Consider the following 20454-nt stretch of genomic DNA (forward strand, 5'->3'; position numbering starts at 1 on the left):
CATCTTTATTTATATTTTTATGTGGTACTGAAGATCAGACCCAGAGCCCCGTGCACGCCAGGCGAATGCATTACCACTGGAGCCGCATCCCCAGCCCAAACTCTGTACCATTTTTGCAAATTTTCTGTAAGTCCAAAATCATCCAAAAATAACAAGTAACCCCTCCTCCTGCAAAATAAATAAATAAATTTTAAAAAATAAAATGAACTTGGAACCTAACAAAGACATAGATTAGGGTCAGAATAGCCTCAGGACAATTAAAGAGTTACATCCCCAGAAGGGAAGAGGAGTTCAAGCTATGAAGTTTCCAGAAGCCCCAAGGAATCGGATGGTGGAGCCACTAGAGCCCGGCAGAAGAGAGCAGGACCTCCCAGGGAGCAGAGGAAATGTGCCTGCTAAGGGATCAGGTGACCCAGTATTCCTGCTCTGGGATCACTGGGGAGCCAGACTTGGCACCACAGCCATCACTGTCACAAATGACTGGCTTCCATGCACCAGGAGCTGCAAAACAATGCCTAGCGAAGCCCATCCTTACGATAAGTTTCTCAATATCTACATCCTGGGGCTTCTCAGGAGAATCTGGACTGGTGCAGTGAACATAAAAGAGAGTTCAACATCTGTGGGTCCCACCTCAAGGGACAAGCCAGTGTGAGCTTCCCTGTGCCCCAGAAGGTCCTGAGCTTTTCCATCCTCGTCCCAGTCCTACAGGCAGGATTCATGATCCCAGCTGATAGATGAGGAAACCGAGAACCAAGCACTTCAGAAAATGATCCAAGATCACTCGGCTGCAAGCAGAGGTGTTGGGAAAACAAATCTGCTCTGAGTCCCATGCCCTCAGATCTTCAAACAAAGAGACCTTGAGGGCCTCCAGTCCAGCCTCCCTCCCCAGGACACAGATGGCTGCTGAGAGGTCACTCCTTCACAAGACGGCCCCACTCAGTGGAAACCACTGTCTTCCCTGAGGTTCAGGAAGCTCCTCCACCCAGCCCAACTGCAGACTCCATTCGCAGGGGAGCGCCAATAATAATTGCTGGTATTTATCGATTCTTCTCATCATGTTTACTATGTGCATTAATTCACTTAATTCTCACACTCATCTAGGAAACAGTGAAGGTCAAGAACAAGTCACAGAGAGGCTACACAACTTCCCCGATGTCAGAGATAGCGAGTGTGAAAGAAGAAAAGTCAGGCCTGGGACTCAGCTCAGACTCCCCTCAAACCTCTCCCTCAATCTGGGTCCAATTCTGGCTAGTTTTTTTGTTTGTTGTTTGCTGCTTGTTTGTTGGCTTTGGTACCCGGGATTGAACTCAAGGGGAGCCACATCCCCAGCTCTTCTTTGTATTTGATTTAGAGACAGGGTCTCTGAATTGCTTAGGGCCTCGCTTTGGCTGAGGCTGGCTTTGAACTCACGATCCTCCTTGAGCTGCTGGGATTACAGGCATGCGCCACTGTGCGGGGCTTCTGGGGTCCTGGTCCCCACCTTACTGCCACATGGGCACATTGCTCAGCCATCTGAGCCCATTTCCTGTCCTGGACCGGAGGGTTCATCCACCTATTTTTTAAAGTGTTGCTGTGAAGTTCAGATTAAATGATCCTGTGCGCGGGGATACCTGATCCCTGCAGGCTGCGGGCTGACTGGGAACCCAAGCCAGTGTGAGCTTCCGTGTGCCCGAGAAGGTCCTGAGCTTTCCTGCTGCTCCCCCCACCGCGCATGAACCGCGAGTGACCTCCTCCCCGCCCTGCTTCCTCGAACAGAACCTGGTTTGAACCCAGATACCCCTGGACACCCTCGCTTGGGTGCCCGCTTGGGTGCCCGGGGCCAGTGCCAGTGGAAGCAGGCGGGGTGGGAAGGGGGGTTAATCTGTGACTCACTCTGTGCCCAGGACACATGCCTCCTAATGGCCCCCCACAGACACCCCGCCCCACCTGCCCTCTGCAGGGGGTGGGGGAGACTAGCCAAGTCACTCATCAGCCAGGGGCCAGAACCCCCTGAAGGAGAGCCGCAGCCTCATAGGTCCTTGGCAGGGCGGAGCAGGAAGGAGGACTGGGGCAGCAGGTGGAGTCCATGGGGGGGGCCTGCAGCCTGCTGGATTCTGGCCAGGTTAGCTGTTTGTTATTTCTGGAGCACTTAGCGCTTTATTATCCTCGGATCTTGGAACCATAGAACAGGAGCTATCTATGGAGCAAAGGCCTCCATCACCTGCCAGGATTTTACTTACTTCTCCTCTAATCTTCACACCAACATTAACATGGTATTAGCAAGATGCAGTGTCCCCATTTTTTTAAGTTTCCATATCATTTATTCATTCTGCTCCTTGGAAGTGCAGTTTGCAATGTCACCATTTTTAAACCAAAGAGGAAACCAGACTTCAGAGGCTGGGGGTAAAACGTCCCCTCTCGTGTAAATGACAGAGGCAGGACCCGTGCAGCCCAAGACCAGGGGGTGCTCCCAATCTCCTACCACCTCTCCTGATGTCCCAGTTTGAGGATGAAGACGGAGGCCTGGCCTCCAGGTAGAGCCCAGAAGGAGGGGATGCTGGCTTCTCAGGCCGTGTCTCGGGGCCCTCCCTCAGGACCAGCAGCTTCTCTCAGCCTCAGTGGGCGTCCCCAGGGGCTGGGGGCTGTAATCCTAGTTGCTGCGCTCCCCACCCCCCAGGGGATGAAAGCTCACAGCAAACTCCTCCTTTTCCCTGCTCAGCCAGCTCCAGCAAGCTAGTCAGCAGGTCCCCATTATCCCCATCTCACAGGTGAGGAAACTGAGGCAGACCCGGTCAGTCACCAACAGGGCTTCTCAGTCACTCTGGTTCCTCTGCCCTCCACCTTACCCTGCAGACCCCAGCCTTCACTGGATCCCTCTCAGGTTAGGAGGGCTTTGCGGCCTTTGTTCTCCCTAGTATATTCCACTGTGTGTCCTGTTCCACCAGGACCCCGGGATTTTCCTCTTCTTTCTCCCTCTCGTCTCCAATTCTCCACCCCCCACGTGCCCTTCTCTCTGCTCTGTTCCCCTTCCTCTCCCTTCTCACTCACAGTCTCCCGGAGACAGTGAACCCCCATGTGATGTTTACACAGCCCCAGAGTCAGGAACGCCAAAAAATATGAGACCTTTTGGGAGCCACATTCCAGGAAAATGAGAAGCCAGTCATAGCTCAGTGTCACTTTCTCTCCCGCCCCCGTCTTGCTCCCCCCACCGCGCATGAACCGCGAGTGACCTCCTCCCCGCCCTGCTTCCTCGAACAGAACCTGGTTTGAACCCAGATACCCCTGGACACCCTCGCTTGGGTGCCCGCTTGGGTGCCCGGGGCNAAAAAAAAAAAACATCTGAATAGACATTTCTCCAAAAAAGATGTACAGGTGACCAATAAGTGGATGAAAAGATGCTCAACGTGATCAGCCATCAGGGAAGTCAAAGCAAAACCACTATGAACCACAACTTCACGCCCAGGGGAATGAAGGTAACCAGCAAGTCAGATAACAGCAAGCGCTGAGGAAGACATGGAGAAGCTGGCACCCTAGTACTGTGCTGGTGGGGACAGAAAATGGCGCTCATGGACTGAATTGTGCTCTCCAAAAAAAAAAAAAAAAAAAAAAAAAAAAACCTCAAAACATGACTTCATTTGGAAATAGTGTCCTTTCAGAGGTGATAAAGTTAAACTGAGGTAATCCAACACGATGAGTCTTTATGAAAATGTCAACAGGGACACACAGACATGGAGGAGGGATGAGGGAGGACCCTGAGAGAACCTCACGTGAAGATGGAAAATCAGAGTGATGTGTCCACAAGCCCAGGACTGCCCCAGGTTGGCAGCAAAGTCTCAGAAACGGGAAAGGCAAGGAAGTGCCCCGACAGCTTCCAGAGGCACGTGGCCTGCCGATACCTTGATGTTGGACTCACAGCCTCCAGTATTGAGGCAATAAGCTCCACCGTTTAAAGCCACCCAATTGTGCACTTTGTCATACTGGCCCTAGAAAACCAATACCAGCTACCTTGGGAAACAGACTAGCTAGTCTTTAAAAAAATTAATCGTCGTGATACGGAAGCCCCATCATTCCATGCCTGGGCCTACACGCTGAAGAGAATGGAAACACGCATCCACACGAAAGCCAGCCGAGGATACCGTGGCAGCATCCTTCACAAGAGCCCAAAGGCGAAACACACTGAATGGTCCCCAAACGGATGGACGGAAGAGTAGAAGGCGGTGTGCTCACATAATGGAATATTCCTTGGCCCTCGAAAGAAATGAAGCTCCAACCCAGACGTGCCTTGGAACCACTGGGCTGCGTGAAAGAAGCCAGTCATGGAGACCACGGAGTCTCTGATCCCATCGGATGGACCCTCCACCATGGAACAAGACACAGAGACAGGAAGCGGAACAGAGGCTGGAGGGGCGGGTGGCGAGATGGAGGATGGCAGGGTGACAGCTCAAGGGTATGGGTAGCTTTTTTGAGGTGATGAAAATGTCCTGAAATCCACGGTGGTGATGCTCGCACAGCTCTGTGGGTACACATTTCATGATACACTCGGAACTGGATGAACCGTATAAACCACTGTGAACCAGAACTTTAAAGTGGTTACCAAAAAACAAAACAAAGGAGGTCCTCAAGCCCAGGAGGAACTTTTAAGGACGTAACATTGTGCTCGGGGCACTCGGAGAACAAGACAGGGCTTCAGAAACTGTGGAGCGGAGTGACTCTCAAATACGGCTGCAAGGGAGACTCACGTGGGAAGTTTTATTTCAATAAACTGTATTTTTTTAAATATTTATTTATTTATTTTTATTTTTTTTAGTTTTCAGCGGACACAACATCTTTGTTTGTATGTGGTGCTGAGGATCGAACCCAGGCCGCACGCATGCCAGGCAAGCACACTACCGCTTGAGCCACATCCCCAGCCCCTCAATAAACTGTATTAAGATGCAGCTTACATGCAGTTAAATATGCCCCTTGAAGAACACAGTTCAAGAGGTTTGGATAGCTGCATGCACCTGGATAACTACCACCGTCAAGGGTTAGAACGTTTCCATTCCCCCAAAATGTCCCTCATGAGCCTCTGCAGCCAATCTTCCCAGCACCCCAGTTCTGGTGATTACCAATTGCTCTTTGTCAACAGAGTTCTGCCTTTTCTAGGATTTCATAAAATGGAATGATCCAGTCTGTGCACTTCTGTGCCTGGCTTCTCTCACTCACCAACATGCTTTTTAGACTCTGCCGTGCACAAGAATAGTTTGTTCCTTTTTATTGCTGAGTGGTGTCGCCCTGTACTATTATGTCACAATTTGTTTATCCATTAACCTGTTGTGGAATAGTGGGTTCTTTCCAGTTTGGGGCTCTTGTGAATAAACCTGCCATGAATATTTGTGCACGAGTCATTCTGAGGACGTGTTTTCCTTTCTTTTTGGTAAATACCTCAGAGTAGAATTGCTGGGCCACAGTGCCAGTGTAGACGGAACTTTGGAAGAAAGAGCCAAGCTGTCACCAGAGTGGTTGTGCCATGTCACACTCCCACTACTGGTGACCACTTTGAAAAATCGCAATGCCCAGGTCAGACCCCAAACCTCTCTGGGGAGCAGGACCCAGGCACTGATCAATTGATCAATCAATAGATAGATAGATAGATAGATAGATAGATAGATCCATATCTATTTCGTGTGTGTGTGTGTGTATATATATATATATATATATATATATATATATATATATATACACACACACACACACATAATAGATATGGATCTATCTATCTATCNTGTGTGTGTATATATATATATATATATATATATATATATATATATATATACACACACACACACATACTAGGGATTTAACCCAGGGGTACTTTGTCACTGAGCTACATCCCCAGGCCTTTTTTAAATTTTGAGACAAGTTCTCACTAAGTTGCTGAGGGCTTCACTAAGTTGCTGAGACTGGCCTCAAACCTGCAATCCTCCTGTCCTCCTCTGGAGTTGCAGGGATTACAGGCATGCACCACTTCACCCAGCTAGACATCTGTCTTTTTAAAGAATCCAGGTGATTCCACTGTACAGAAGAGCTCTGAAACCACTGCCATGGCTCTCAGGTGCCATGTGGCAGGCAGAAGAGCCAAACCCGTGGACATCTGCCTACACACGTTCCTTGTTCTTCCCTGATGCTGGAGAGAAAGAAGGCAAAACCCATGCGAGCATCTAGTCTAGAAGCCACAGCCCTCAGCAAGCTTTGCTGGTGTCTCAGACTCTCCCTGCCTTTTATTAGATGGAAGAAAGTAGGGAGAGTAAAATAGAATCAGTCAGCTTCTTGGTCGCTGAATCTGGAGCTTGTCATTCTCAGTGTTCACACAAAGTCCCATGTTACAGATGAGGAAACCAGGATTTAAACTCAACAGTCTATCTCCAAGGCCGAAGCTCTTAAACAGTCCAGGAGGCTCAGAGCCATCAAGGGGTCCTAGGGTCAGGAGCCCCCTCCCATCTAGCTATGGTAGCCAGAGAACATAAGCCCCCACCCACCCACCCAACTGCACAGGAAGGCTGCAGGTGTGTTTACGAGAGACTAGCAGGAAAGGTGGTGTGGGACGTGACAGCAAGGTGGGGGTTCATTATGGGATTTCCTCTCCTTTCAAGCTTGAGAGATGAGATTTAAGCCCTTCGGGTGGAGGGGAGGAGTTCAAGGCCTTGCTGCAGGCTCCTTCCTCCACCCCAGCTTGCGCCTGGGTCAGGAGAGTGCCAGGCCCTGGAAGAGGCCAGGAGAGGCTGAGGAGGGCAGCCAGGGGATGAGAAGAACTGCCCGCAGCTGGGCTCCAGCAGGCTGCCTGCCTGGCAGCGGCCTGGTCCTCTCCTTTAACTCCCGTCTGACCTGGAATGGAGCAGGGGGCATTTTTCTAGAAGGAACCACCGCTGCCATCAGCAGCAATTGCTGTTCCAAAACAAGGGCCAAACAGGGGTGAGAACAACATTTCTTAAAACTGCGTCTGGGGATGAGGGGAACCCGAGGGTTTGCCACACAGGAACTCTCTGTGCTATCTTTGCAACTTTTCTGTAAATCTAAAACCATTCTAAAATTAAAAGTTTACTTAAAATAACAAATACATAAATATAACGATGTGGCGGTTGTGGGGTCAGAGAGCAGAGGCAGAAGAGAAAGGCAAAACAAGAAAATCTGCTATGTACACACGCGGAGCATGTGCCAGAACCAAAGCGAAGGCAAATCCTGGGCCAGTCATTGTAAACCCTCAATGACAGTGAAACAGCGAGAACCGAGAAGGACCCCAGGACACCAGGTGGGAACAGAGCACAGCTTAGAATCTGCTTCCTTCCAGATTTAAGGCAAGAGCTGGAGACGGGGTTTCCAGGGCCCGCAGCAGACCCCAGTGGCCCAGCAGTCCCTCCCTCGGGTGTCCCTGCCTCCTTTGCTCTTTTCCCTTCTCACCTGGCCCTGGCGCATCTATCCCAGGGCAGAGCCAGAATCACGTAGAAGCCCACTGTCCCAAGTCACCATGGTGAAGTGGGTCACTCTGTCTGGGCCTCAGTGTTGGACCCGCCTGCAACATGGAGCTACCACGAGCCCCACCCACCTCCCAGAACCACGAAGATGCAGGAGAACATCTTATGGATTCTGTGTGGACACAGGTGGCTGAAAGTCGAAGGCAGGTTTGTTTGTAACAGCTCTGCGCTGGAAAGAGCCCAGATGGCAATCAACAGGGGATGGGAAATAAACCGTGGTGCACTCACATGATGGCAAACAACAGGCAACCGAGAAGAGGCCACTGGCTCCCACAGAAACAGAGATGAGCCTCCCAGACACCATGTCCCTTGAAGTAGCCCACACACAGAAGCCAACATGCATATGACTCAATTTGCATGAAGTTCAAGGACGGGCAAAACTCACCTCAGATGATGGGGGTAAGAACAGCAATTGCCTTTGGGGAATACTGACTTAGAGGGGAGCAGGACTGTTTCTGGGGTGCTGCTCCCAGAACTTGCTTTAGTTTCTATCTATGTAAAATTATTTATTTTATTTTATTGTTTTGGGTGCTAGGAATTGAACCCAAGGTGCTTTACCACTGAGCTCTATCTCCAGTTTCCTTTTTGCTTTATCTTTTGAGACACGGTCTCCTTAAATTGCTGAGAGTCTTGATTAGATGCTGAAGCTGGCCTCAAACTTGTGATCCTCCTGCCTCAGCCTCTTCTGAAACAGGAGCTGATCTTTCACATTCTTTATTCCATCATTCCCGTCCTGAGTCAGCCCCTCGCTACGGGCCAGGCAGTAGTCTAGAAGCTGGAGGTGCTGCCTCTCTCTCAGCCCGCCTTTGTGCAATTGAGACACCTGTGGCATCTACTGTGAGCCAAGAGCAGAGGCCCCTCCTCTCCTGACACTAGCATCTTCTTTCAAGCTGGTCCAAGTGGCAAAGAGTTGGGCACAGAATATCCAGGCTCCTTCCTGGTCTTCGCCTGTGGTGCCCAGGAAGAGAAAGGTGCCTGCCACATGACAATGGTCACTTAATCCAGCACAACCCAGCTCACGTAGCTAGAAGGCGGCAGGCAGAGAGTGCAAACTCAGGCATCTGACTCCTGTGTCCCTACCCAAAACGCCACTCCCACGGCCTCGTGGAGCCCGGCCAGCAGAGCCCTCTCTCTGGGCACCTGCAGTAGCCAGACCCCAGGATGGCCCTGTTGATTCTTACCTCATGGGAGAAACACCCTTCTGTAGTTCCTCCTGCACCAAACAGGCCTGACCTGGGCACCAGGAAGATACTGTAGAAATAATAGCATGTGTCCTCCAAGGCGGGATACCAGACATGGTGGCTGGCCCTTGTTCTTTCTTGAAAGGCTCACACTTGGGAAACCAGCCACCGTGGTAAGGACACCCAAGCACCCTAGAGAGGGGACCATGTTTGGGAGAGGATCCTCCAGCCCCAGTCCGGCCATCAGAAGATTGAGCCCCAGCCACCACCTTAACTGCCAACCCATGATAGGCCCCTGGCCAGACCTGGCCAGCTATGCCCCTTCCAAAGTCCCTAGCCTCAGAAAAACTGCATCATAAATGTCTGCTGCTGCTTTAAGCTGTGAAAATTGGGGTAATTTGTTACATGATCTTGCTGCATCTAGGGCTGGGGATGTAGGCCAGGGGTGGAGTGCCTGCCTAGCATGTTCCAATCCCTAGTGCCAAACAAACCAACAAGATACGGACTTTCATATTGCTGTGCATAAATACCACAGCCCCCGTCAGAGCCATGGGTTCCTACTGCAGGAAAAGCCTGGAAGGCGGACTGTTAAGACACTCAGACCAGCCACTACAAGAATAGGCTGATTTGGAAATGATCAAGAGCAGCAAGAAATCCCCAGGGTGCAGGAGAAGTGTGGGGAAGACCAAGCAAAGCAGAAATCCCGGAGCCTCCTTTCCTCGAGTTTCTCGCGCACTTCATCTGTCTCAGTAAAGGGAACCACGTGCTCCCAGGCGCTGCCTGAGACCTGGGAGCCAGGCTTGAGCCGGTTGTCCCCGCGGCCAGCATCCCACCCATCAGGGCTCCAGGCCCTTCTGCAGAATGCATCCCACACGCGACCCCACGCACTGCTCTCCTGTGAGTCCCTGGGCCACGCCACCCGCCCAACCCACGTGGGCAGTGTTAGCAGCCTCTTGGGTCCCATCCTGGCTCCTCCTGGGCGCCTGTCCATGGCCAGAGCGCTCTCCTCACAGTGCAGACGGGATGGCACCTGTCATGCTCAGAACTCTGCAGTGTCCCACTTCCTAGCCACACCACCTTCTTTCCAGCACGAAGAGCTCGTCCCACCCAGGGTCTCTGCACTGGCTGCTCTCCTCCTTCCCAGGGGTGTGGCATTGCTGGTGTCCCACCTCACTTCCTCCAAGAAGTCCTCCTGGGCCACCTCGCCTGTCCTCTCTGACCCCGTGCTCTAGCCCCACTCCTTCTTAAATTGTCTGCCTTTTTTCTTTTTGAGAGCGGGTCTCACGGAGTTGCCCAGGCTGGCCTGGAACTTGTGGCCCTCCTGCCTCAGCCTCCTGAGTCACTGGGCTCACAGGCATGCGCGACCACGCCTGGCTGGTTCGCCTATTTATCGTGTCTGCCTATTAGAAGGTAAGTCTCATGAGGGCAAAGATCGTACCTGTCTTGCTCCTGCAGAACAGTGTCCTGCACATGGCAAGGGCTTAGCCCACGGTTGTTTAATGAATCCCATCTGGAGCAGGGGATGGATCAAACGACCTCCAAGTTGATCTGCTTAGAAAACCCAGAGTACAGCCCTCCGCCGTGTGCTCTGGGGCTCCCACTACCCTCGCCAGCAGAAGGGAAAGCCAGGAGGGGGGTAAGAGCTGTGGTTTCAGGGGCAGACTTGCCAGCTGGGTGGAGCACACCCCACCAGTGGGGCCATTTCCTATAGAGGAAAATCCTATAAAAAGCCCCATCTGTCTGGCCACTGCCCTGCCTGGTCCACCCCTTCCCCTCTTGGTTGGCCTCTGGGGCTGAGCAGAGCAGGATTGCTGCAGCCTGGAGCATCTGAGCCCCCAGCAGATGTGAGAATTGCCAGGCAGGCCGCACCCCCCGGAAGTCATCTTTGGCATCCCTCTGTCTCCACACACGAGGCTGCCGCCCAACAAGGAGCCATCTTCTGCCACATCTCTCTAGGTCACCGCTTCTCCCCTTTCCGGGCCCTATATGACGAGTACGTTCATCCCGTTAGCCTTCTGCATGTATCCTGCTACTGCCCAGAGATGGAAGGGGAGGAGGAAGGGCAGGGGGATGGGGAAATGTCTCCCCAGGCAGGAGGAATCAGAAGGAAGCACAGAGGTCCAATGACGTGGGGAAGTCACTCAACCCTGTGACACCTCGGCTTCCCCATCTTTAAGACAATATGATCTTTGGCCTCTGTTTTATGCTCTAATGGAATTAAAAGAATGAAATCTCACAATGCACATGAAATGCTTTCGAAGGCATTGCACAAAGTGTGGTACAAAGGCTCATTGCTATTAAGAGATGCAAAAGCAGGAAGAGGGGTAGGAAAACAGAGACTGGAGAGGAATCAGAAATCTGGGGTTAAGGGTAGAAAACTGCCCAAGAACAGAACAAGGAGGAGCATGGAGGGAGAAGAAGGAACTCCCCACCTGAAGATAAGGCTGAGGGGACAGAAAAGCAGGAGATAATACGAGGGGCAGAAAACTCACCATACTGATGTGCCTACTGCAAGCCACAGGCCCTTTGCACCTCAGCTAGCAGAGTGCACATCCTGGAGTCTACAGATGGGACTGGGGAGACCACATCCCTCAGCAAACAATGTACACAGTTTAGGCAAGATCTCGGGGGCGGGGTAGGGGGCAGATCCCTCACTGACTTGCCACTCCATCAGTATCCTGCCCTCCCATCAGCATCCCTTTCCCAATGGCATAAACCATGATGCCCAGAATTCTACTCATCAAGGACCATGTTTTTGAGCACCTACTATGTGTTAGGCACAGGCTTGGCACTTCACACACCTCACCTCTTAATCCTCATAAGGTACACTCCTTATTCCCACATCCTTGAGGATGAAACAGCTCCGAGAGGTACATGAGTTGCCCAAGGCCACCCAGCTAATAGGAAGGGAGCAAGACACAGATAGGGAGCCTCTACCGCCCATATGCTCCTCTCTGAAGCATCCTCCCTGGGGAGGATGCTTCCATTCCCTGAGCGCCTTCCTGAAAGGTCAAGTGTGAAGGGCAAAGTGGGGGAAAGGGCAGGGAGGGCAGAAGCAATGAGAGGAGAAGGTGCCCAGCTGGCTGCGTGGGAAGGAAAGGCAGGTCGGCCCGGCAGAGTGCAGCCTGAGCGGTTTCCTTCCAGAACTCTTAACCCACCCTGGTGTCCCCACAGCCCCATACTCCAAGCAGCGACCTATGGCTCCTTTGTCCAGGCCTGAGAGGAGCCTGGGCAGCCAGGACACAGCTCCAGTCTCCAAGCTTCAGCGGCCCAGCCAGGAAACGCTGCTGGAAACTGAGGGCTACAGTGGGGCGTGACCGTGAGGAGGGGTGGGACAGTGGCTCAGACGGTACCAAGAGCCTGCGCCGCGATCCAGACCTCCATCCCCGGCCCCCACCTCCCCGGCTTGCCCGCTTCTTCCTCCCTCCGGGTCCTATGGCTTGGACACTGAATTTTCCCATGATGGCCAAATTGGGCCAGCTAGGGCTCCCCAAGGCCCGCCAGCAAATGAGGCGCATCGCCCCCTCGTTCGCCCCGACTCCGCGGAGAACCAGGAAAGCACCCTCGAGGTCCCTCCCTCGGACTCCGTCCCGCCAGCCACCTCCCGCAGGCGCGGTGCCCGCCACCCGGCCTCCCGCCCCTCCACCCGCAGCCGCCCCGGCCTTCGCCATCACCTTGCACCTGCCGCCCGCCGCCTCCGGGCCCGGCGTCTTGCATAAACCAAAGAGAGGAGGAGGGACGCGGGCACCGCCCCCGCCCCGCCGGCGCCCTTACCTTGGCCTGGCATTTCCGATGACAGGAGAAGCTGCAGACTGCGGAGGGCAGACAGAAAGAAAGTTTTAGCCGCGAGGTATGAAATGGAAACTCCGCGAAATCTCCTCCCACCCCGCCCCGGCCGGCGCTCGGAGGGAAGGAGGGAAGGAGGGAAGGAGGGAAGGAGGGAGCCCCGCCGAGGGCGGGCGCAGGGGGCGGCGGCCGCGCTCCGGGCCTGCGGGCGGGCGCCCGGGACGACCGGCCTCGGGCGGGCGCAGGAGGCGGAGGAACGCGGGCCCGGGCGTCGGCTCCCCCGCTGGACCCCGGCCAGGGGCCGAGGGAGCCGGGACCCAGGCCCCGTGCCAGCCCCGCCGCGGAGCAAGGGCCCGTCTCGCCTTACACCCCGCGGGCGGGCAGACCCCGCCGGCCTCGCACTGCACCCTCCCTGGCGGAGGGCCCGTGCGCACAAGCAGACGGCCACCCTCCGGCACACCCAGCACCGCTGCCCGGGCACACAGGGCTCACCCACATACCCATGCCACCCTCTGACCAGGCACCAACACTCAGGCGGTCTCGTGGAGACCCTCGGAGTCAGCCGGCCTGGCACAGATTTGGGGATACAGAACAGGCTCGCACAGACTCCATGCGCAGGAGCGCGCGCACACTCACACACACACACACACACACACACACACACACACCCTCGCAACTTGCCCCCACCCCTCCCACTACCAGAAGCTGGAATCAAATTTCCTATCAGGTTCCCAAAGCCTGGAATGTCCCCAACAACCCCCCCCCCAGGGCCCTGGGACTCCGTGGAGGAATCTGGCAAACCCCCTCCTCTCAGGAGCCGGCTGAGGGGTCTCCTGGGCTGATTTCCGCGCTGACTTGGGTCTTGTCTGCCCCAGACACACTGAAGCAGGTGGGTGGGGCACTGGAAAGAGGGGAAGACCCTCAGACCCAAAGGGCCAGCAGGCACACACCGCCCAGGGCCACGCTAACACTACCCTGGCCACCGAGCACACAGTCTATGGCACTTTGCCCCACTCCACTTGGAGCCCACCTGATTCTCAGAAAAAGGTCACTGGGGGTCTCAGGTAGGTGAAGGCCCCGGGCAGGGGCAGGCAAGAAGCTCTAGGGCTCTCCACCTGGGGACTCTGGTTTGTTTGAGGCATCCTCTGGGCGTGAGGGTGGGAGACGAGGGTGGGAGAAGCTGCAGGCAAACTGGGTGGAGCCTGGGATGTGACCTTGGCACTGGCCCTAGCTTGGGATCTTCTCCCAACCCAGTCCTGGCCCAGTTCAGGCCTGTGACTCAGCTGGTGGTGAGCAAGGCTTTCCTGACCCCCAACAGCCAGGGACATCACCCTGGCCACACCAGGACACATTCCCCTTGGCCACCCAAGGCACACCCACTGGTCTAGCGCTTTGGCTTCTCAGCTGTCCCCATGCTCCCTACCCCAGGTGGCAGCTGTCTCCCTTTCGAAAGGTGTTCCCTCTCTGACCCCAGCACCTCCCCAGCCCCACCCCCGGGGCCCTCTTTGTGGCCAGGGAACAGGGAATTGAGAAAGCCTCAGCCTTGAGGCCTGAGTCTGCAAGGCCCTCCCTGGGCCGCTGCCTCCAGATCCAGGGACCTCCCCATTGGCCAGCTGTGGGCTCTGTCAAGAATGGGACACCTCCCTCTCCCTCTCTGTGTCCCCACCACCACCACCACACACATGCACACAGAAAACCTGCTCCGCAGGACAGGCTTCATAAATGTTTGGGTTGGAGCTGCCTGGAGATCCCTGGAGTGTGTGCTGATAGCCACCCCACTCCCTCTCAGCCTCTTCCTGTCCTGTAGCCCCCCTCGACATCTCATGGTCAGAGGCATCTCTCACGTCCACCTCTCACAGGGGGGGTCATAACCTGGTCTTCTAGCCTCTCCGTGTTTCTGACAGTTCCCATAAATCAGCGAGTTCATTCCTACCTCAGGCCCTTGGCTCTTGCTGCTCCAGCTGCCTGGGACATTCCTCACACTCTACTGGGTGGAATCTCTCTTGCCCTCTGGAATCCTTTCAAAGCCATCTCCTCAAAAGGACCTTTCCTAACCGCCCAGATCCGAGTAGGTCGCCACTGTTCTTACTCAGCTCCTGATCATCTCCTTCTCTGCACAGTTCACCATCTGAAATCATCTCCAGTAATTTCCAGTAGCTCTTTTATAGATCTGTGCCCATGTCCCTCACACCATGTCCCCAACAGCCAGGACGCTGTCTGCTTCAGATCTGAAGGACTGTACAGCATCTTTGTGCAAATTAGACAAAGGCCCACCATCTGGGCAGGCCAGCCCCATGACACACAGCCGGGGTGAGTGTGCTCTGTCCCTGTGGGAATGGAGAGAAGGACCCTTTCCCCAGGCAGGTCCCGCCCTGTGCCAGGACACACCACATGACAAGCAGAGCGTGGGCTGATTCCAGGGCTCCCTCCAGCAGACACCCTTGGAGGTGCCCAGCCTGCACAACTGTACAGGGCAGCCTGCCTGGCACAGAGGGGCAGGCAGTCAGCAAATGCCCTCAAGTGGAAACCAGGAGGAGAAATCTTTGGGCAATCATGGTACAGCGTGCTCAGTGGCCCCAGCCTGCCCTTGGCTGTGTACAGCAGGGGGCAAGGAAAGACCTCCACTAGTTCCCCGCCTAAAGCTCAGCTGGCAAGTGGCAAGTGGCAGGTTCCCAGCAGGTCCAAGTGACCAAGCCCCATCTTCAGAAGCACCTACCCTCAACCCCAAGGAGGCCTTCCCTCTGAGTCCCCTCCAGGAGTGCCTCTTTTGCATTCTTGATCACCTTCTCAGGTCTTCTCCCAAGGGGCAGTGCTTCCTACTGTCTACCTGGTCTCCCTCGTGCTGTCATCTGAAGCATGGGCAAGCACTTCTCAGAGCAATGAACTATCTAAGTGTGTCACGGAGCGTTCTGTTCCTAGCTCACACCTTTCTGTCAGCCTCCCCCACTCTGATACTGCAATCAGTGCTACAGTTTGGATCTGGTGTCCCCCTGAGATCCATGTAGTGATAGCGTGGTCCCCACCCTGTGGCACAGTTGGGAGGTGGTGGGAGGACACTGGGTCATGTGGGTATGCCCTTGATGAGGATATGGGGACCATGGCACGAGCCACGATGCTCTGTGCCTCCATTGGCCCAAAGAACGGGGCCGAGTGACTGTGGACTGAAGCTGAGCCACAGTAAACTGTCTTCCTTCACATTGATTCACCTCCGGTTTTTCGTCACCCTGAGTGGAACTCTGACTGAAGGAACTCTGACTAACACATATGCAGAAATGTGGCATGTGACTTCCAAGGCAAAGCCACAAAGCCACTCTGACTTCAGCCTCAGTCTCCTGGATGACTCACCTGGGGGAGGGCAGTCTCCGTGTTGAGAGGACGCACGGGCAGCCCAGTGGGGCAGCCACGTGGGGAGGAGCTGAGGCCCTGAGCCACCAGCCAGCCCCAGCCGGGCAGGCCTGTGAGGGTGCCTTGCTGGGCAGGGACCGTCCAGGCCTGCAGATGAACACAGCCTGCTCGCACCTTGGCCCAGCTTTTGAGAGACCCTGAGCCAGAACTAGTCGATAAACCACTGAGTTTGGGGATCGCTTTCTACACAGCCGCAGAGAACGAATCTAGAGGCCAGAGCTCAGGAGCCAGGCACAGAGGCACACCCCTGTAACCCCAGAGACTTGGGAGGCTGAGGCAGGAGGATTGCTAGTTTGAGGCCGCCCTCAGCAACTTAGGGTGTAGCTCAGTGGTGGTGGGTGGGGATGTGGCTCAGACGATTCAGTCCCCAGGAAGACACCCAACCACACACCGAGACCTGCCCTTCGTGGAAGAGGCGGAGCAGCTGCCCAGGGCTGTCCGGATGCCAGGTCCCCCGCAGGCCCTGTGGTCTCACGCTCCTGCACCTGCCTTTCCCCAAAGAACCCTCGGATTGACAACACCTGCACAGGTGGGCCCCCAGCTCTCCTCCGCTGTGGCAGCCCGTATATAAGGTCAGCTGTCCCCTTGCTGTGTTCCTCCTGAATTCACAAGCTGGATCCTAAGGCCCAATGTCACAGTACTAAGAGGTGGGGCCTGCAGGAAATGGCCAGGCCACGAGAGTTCTGCCCTCCTGAAATGCCCTGGGCAGCCTGTTGCCCTTCCATCCCTCCAATCTCAACGTCCACCCGCTCTGGAAACAGACCAGGCCTCCCCAGACAGGATCTGCCCGTGCCTTGATCCTGGACCTACAGCCTCCAGAACTGTGGGCCATGAACTTCCGTTGTTTATAAACGACCCAGCCTAAAGCATTTTGTTTCAGAAGCACAACAGACGGAGACGCTGCCCCTCACAGTTGCCACCTGCCTCTTCCTCCCGCCAAGAAGGAAAAACCTGGGTTCCAGCCTGAAGCTGTCTGTCCCGCATGCTGACAGCTGACAGGCAACACCCAGCCTGAGGCTGCAGGACACTCCCTCCCCAGGGGCCTGAAGCAGGTGCGGGAAGAACAAGGTAGGAACGGGCAGCACCCTCCCCTGGCACTGTCCCTCAGGTGCCCAGGCCCTCCCTGGACACGTCTTGGGGTGACCGGGGCCTTCCAGCTCTAGGGCCTTGCAACCAGACCCCCACAGCACCCTCCAGAGCCAGCACCCTTGCAAGGCAAGGCCCAGGGCAGTGCCTGTGACCACAGCTCCGAGGACACCAGGAGCCCCAGGCCTGCCCATGGACGTCCACAGTGTCCACAGGGCAGGGCCAGTGGTGGCCTGAGAGGGAGCAGAGCCCCTGGGGGACAGGCCCTTGGGTACCCACTAGGGGGAGAACTGCACCCCACGCACAGCCCTTGGCTGCGGCTCCCACCCCAGCTGGGCTGCCGGACGCTGTCCTGGGGTGGCTTCCTGCTCTCGGGAACACAGGAAGCCAACATTGTTGGGATCTAAATGGCCTTTTCCTCCTGGTCTCGGGTCGGAAAATGAGCACATGGCCTCAGTGTGCACCACCGTGCCTAGCCCGGCCTCCCACCACCTCAGAGGGGCTGGCCCGCCCGCCCACCTGCTCACCGGGCCACTCGCTCGGCCTTGCCCTGCCCACTGCTCATGGCCTGGGCTGGAAGTAGGCAGTGGTTCATTTAATTGTTAATTTGGCCAAGCCAGAGTACCCAGATGTTTAGTCAAACATCACTCTAGATGTTTCTGCAAAGTTATTTTTAGATGGGATTAACATTAAGATCATTAGACTTTGAGTAAAGTATGTTCCCCTCCATTATGTGGGTGGGCCTCGTCCAACCCGTTGAAGGCCTTTATAGAAAAAGACCTTCCCAAGAAGAGGAAGTTCTGCCTGCATACTGCTTTTGAACTTGAACTACAACTCTTCCTTGGGTCTCCAGCCTGGGGCCCACCTACAGATTTCTGACTTGCCAAACCTCCATAACCACATGGGCCAAACCCTTAAAAATAAAGCTCTATGGGACTAGGGCTGGGGCTGGGGCTGGGGCTGGGGCTCAGCGGCAGCGCACTTGCCTGGCATGTGTGAGGCACTGGGTTCGATTCTCAGCACCACATATAAATAAATAAAATAAAGGTCTATCTAAAAAAAATATTTTTAAAAAATAAATCAATCTCTCTCTCTCTCCCCCTCCCCCCTCCCCTCACACACATCCAGTTGGTTCTGCTTTTCCAGAGAATTCTCACTAATACAAGGTGTCTCGGGGTGGTCAGGGGGCACCATGTGGTTTCAAAGTAGGAACAAAGAAACCTTCGAGATCATCCTGCCCAGTGGTTTTCTGATTCATTTCAAAGCTAAACTGTTCATGCAGCCGGTTTGGAATCTGAGAGATGCTGGTTAGGATGGAATGGATCTGTTAATCCCAGGGACTGGGCTCTGATCTGAGCACTTTGCGTAGTATCTCATTTAACCCCTACAGTCACACCAGGAGGGGGATATTGCTATTTGTCCCGTTTTAAAAGTGAGTCAACAGGCTCTAAGCAATGAAGCAGTCTCCCAAGGTCTCACTAATAGGGCCAGAGCTGGGATTGGAATCCAGAGCCTTCTTCTAAGCCCTGTGAAAGACTGTCACATCGTCCCACCTACTCATATATTTAACTCCTCAAACAAGAGCTTTTCTGTTTGAAATGGGCAGGGATTCCAGAGCCCTGATCAAGCCTCCCCTTTCCTCACCTCTAGGGCCCCTAGAGCACCCCCAGAACCTGACGGCTCCTTTGGAATGCAGTTTACAGACTCTGGTCTATTCCAACTCCTTCATTTTTTAAAAAAAAGGGGGAAATCGGTTCCAGGGAAGGTAAGCAGCTCTCCCAAGGTCACCCAGCCGGACAGTGGAAAGCCAAAGCCAGGACTAGCAACCCAGGGTCTTCACTGGGGTTGACAGTGACCAAATGCATTGTTACATCGTGTACGTGGATGAATATGTAACAACGAATTCCACCAGTATGTGGGATGATTATATAGTTATAATGCACTGATAAAAATATGGGGGAAAGATAGATAAAAATGAGTAGTTGTCAAAAAAAAAAAAAAAAGAAAAAAGAGAGAAAGTGACCCAAGGTTTTCCATTCTATCAGGAGCCTCTGGTGGCTCCACGAAGGTCCTCAGATAGAAGGTGGGAGTTGGGGATCCTCGGTGACACAGGGAAAGGAGCTCCCAGGACCAGGGTCCCCCCAATCCATCCTCTGGGTGGGCTAGTGCCATTGTCTTCCCAGGTGCGTCCTGCTTTAAGGAAGCATCAGGTGACTGTCCCCCTTCTACACTGAGAAAGGAAGTGGCCCGAGCCTGGGCCCCAGACCAGGCCCAGATGGCAGCCCTTGGGCTCCCGAGCTGGCATTCTGGTCCTCCCCCTTGGGTTTCAGCCTAGAGGGAAACTAGGATTTTGAACCAGGCTCTGAGTCCCTCTGCCTCCCTCTGAGGTCTCCCGTGTTCACGGGCCCCTAGAGCCCCTCCCTGAGGCCTTGTGGGAATCCAGTTTGGACCAAGGAGCTCCCACACAGCCCTCGAGACCCAGCCCACCCTTCCTGCTGAAGCCGGGCAGCCTCTCCTGCACACTGGGCACCCTTACACCACAGCTGTGTGTCTGTCTTCCATGGCCAGTGGCTGGCTCTTGGCACCTGGCACAGTATAGGTCCAGGTGACAGCTCTGCTTATGAGCGTCAGGTGGCCACACAGGTGCATGGAGGGGTGACGTAGCAGGGTTCACTGAAGAGGTCTCCGGCTTTCACGGAGTCCCACAAGGAAACTTTCCAGGCCCTTCCACTGCCTGGGCCTCAGAGAGAATCCTGAGCCCAGCTCCCTTATCTCTAATGACAAGTGACTCATCCAAGGTCACACAGGGTGTCCAGGCCACCCCTCACCGTCGTCTCATCCTCTCTGTATCCTTCACTCAGAGCCGTGGTCCCTGGCATTAGCCCCCCCTTATTCACACACAGAACCTCATTGTTCTACCCATAACCAGCCCCTGAGAGACGCAGGACAAGGCTCCCTACTAACCCCGTCACACACAGCCACGGCCCCGCGAAGTCAAAGGCTCCCGGTCCCTGCTGCCTCTCTGCCTGCCCGCCTGCTACACCTGGACAGCTGTCCACCTTAGTTCCTTGTCCACCCTGCTTGTCGTTGAGTCTCCTAGAACCAGGTTGGACTCCAGGTTCCCTGACTCCCTCCAGCATCCCGTCCAGCCCTACTATGGGCCGGGGGTGTGGGGAGAAAAGCCACAGGGCAGGGCCTCCAGGGGGAAGCAGATGGCTGCCCCAGTCTCCCAGATCGAGGGCTTCCTCAGGGCCTGTCACCCCCAGCAGAAGCTCCTTCAGTGCTGAAAGCCCTGTGGAGACTGTGAATTCAGGGCCCTGATATTCTGCACCCCACCCCACCCGTCACCTAATCTAGATGCTGGCCACAGCTCAGCCGAGATTTGAAGACAGAGAAACCAGAGGGCTCAGGAAGCCTTTGAGCTGGGCTCTGAGTAGAATGTGGGCTGGAGCTTCGTCTACCTGGCCCCTCCCAGGAACAACCTGTACAACTCTTTCTGGTGGCCC

The 20454-nt window shown here is 54.8% G+C and overlaps 1 protein-coding gene and 1 long non-coding RNA gene across 6 annotated transcripts in view; both read right to left on the reverse strand.

Moving 5' to 3' along the window:
* Tns1 (tensin 1) overlaps positions 1–20454 on the reverse strand; it is a 170999-nt gene that overhangs the window by 139950 nt on the left and 10595 nt on the right. For 3 of the 5 annotated variants that reach the window (XM_048808529.1, XM_048808528.1, XM_048808527.1), the window contains exon 3: positions 12446–12483. The exons of 1 other annotated variant lie outside the window; for it this stretch is intronic. In XM_048808529.1, coding sequence (XP_048664486.1) covers positions 12446–12483 — 38 coding nt within the window. Of the gene's footprint in view, positions 1–12445; positions 12484–12957; positions 12977–20454 lie in introns of those variants that run through there. One more of the 5 variants, XM_048808530.1, reaches the window with a different exon arrangement.
* On the reverse strand, positions 7622–12369 carry LOC125618230. The gene is made up of 2 exons (XR_007349487.1): positions 8672–12369; positions 7622–8514 (listed from the first exon to the last, which is right to left on the reverse strand). It is a non-coding gene; the product is annotated as an uncharacterized LOC125618230 (long non-coding RNA).

This window comes from Marmota marmota, unplaced genomic scaffold, assembly GCF_001458135.2.
Source record: "Marmota marmota marmota unplaced genomic scaffold, marMar, whole genome shotgun sequence".
NCBI classification, from domain to species: domain Eukaryota; kingdom Metazoa; phylum Chordata; class Mammalia; order Rodentia; family Sciuridae; genus Marmota; species Marmota marmota.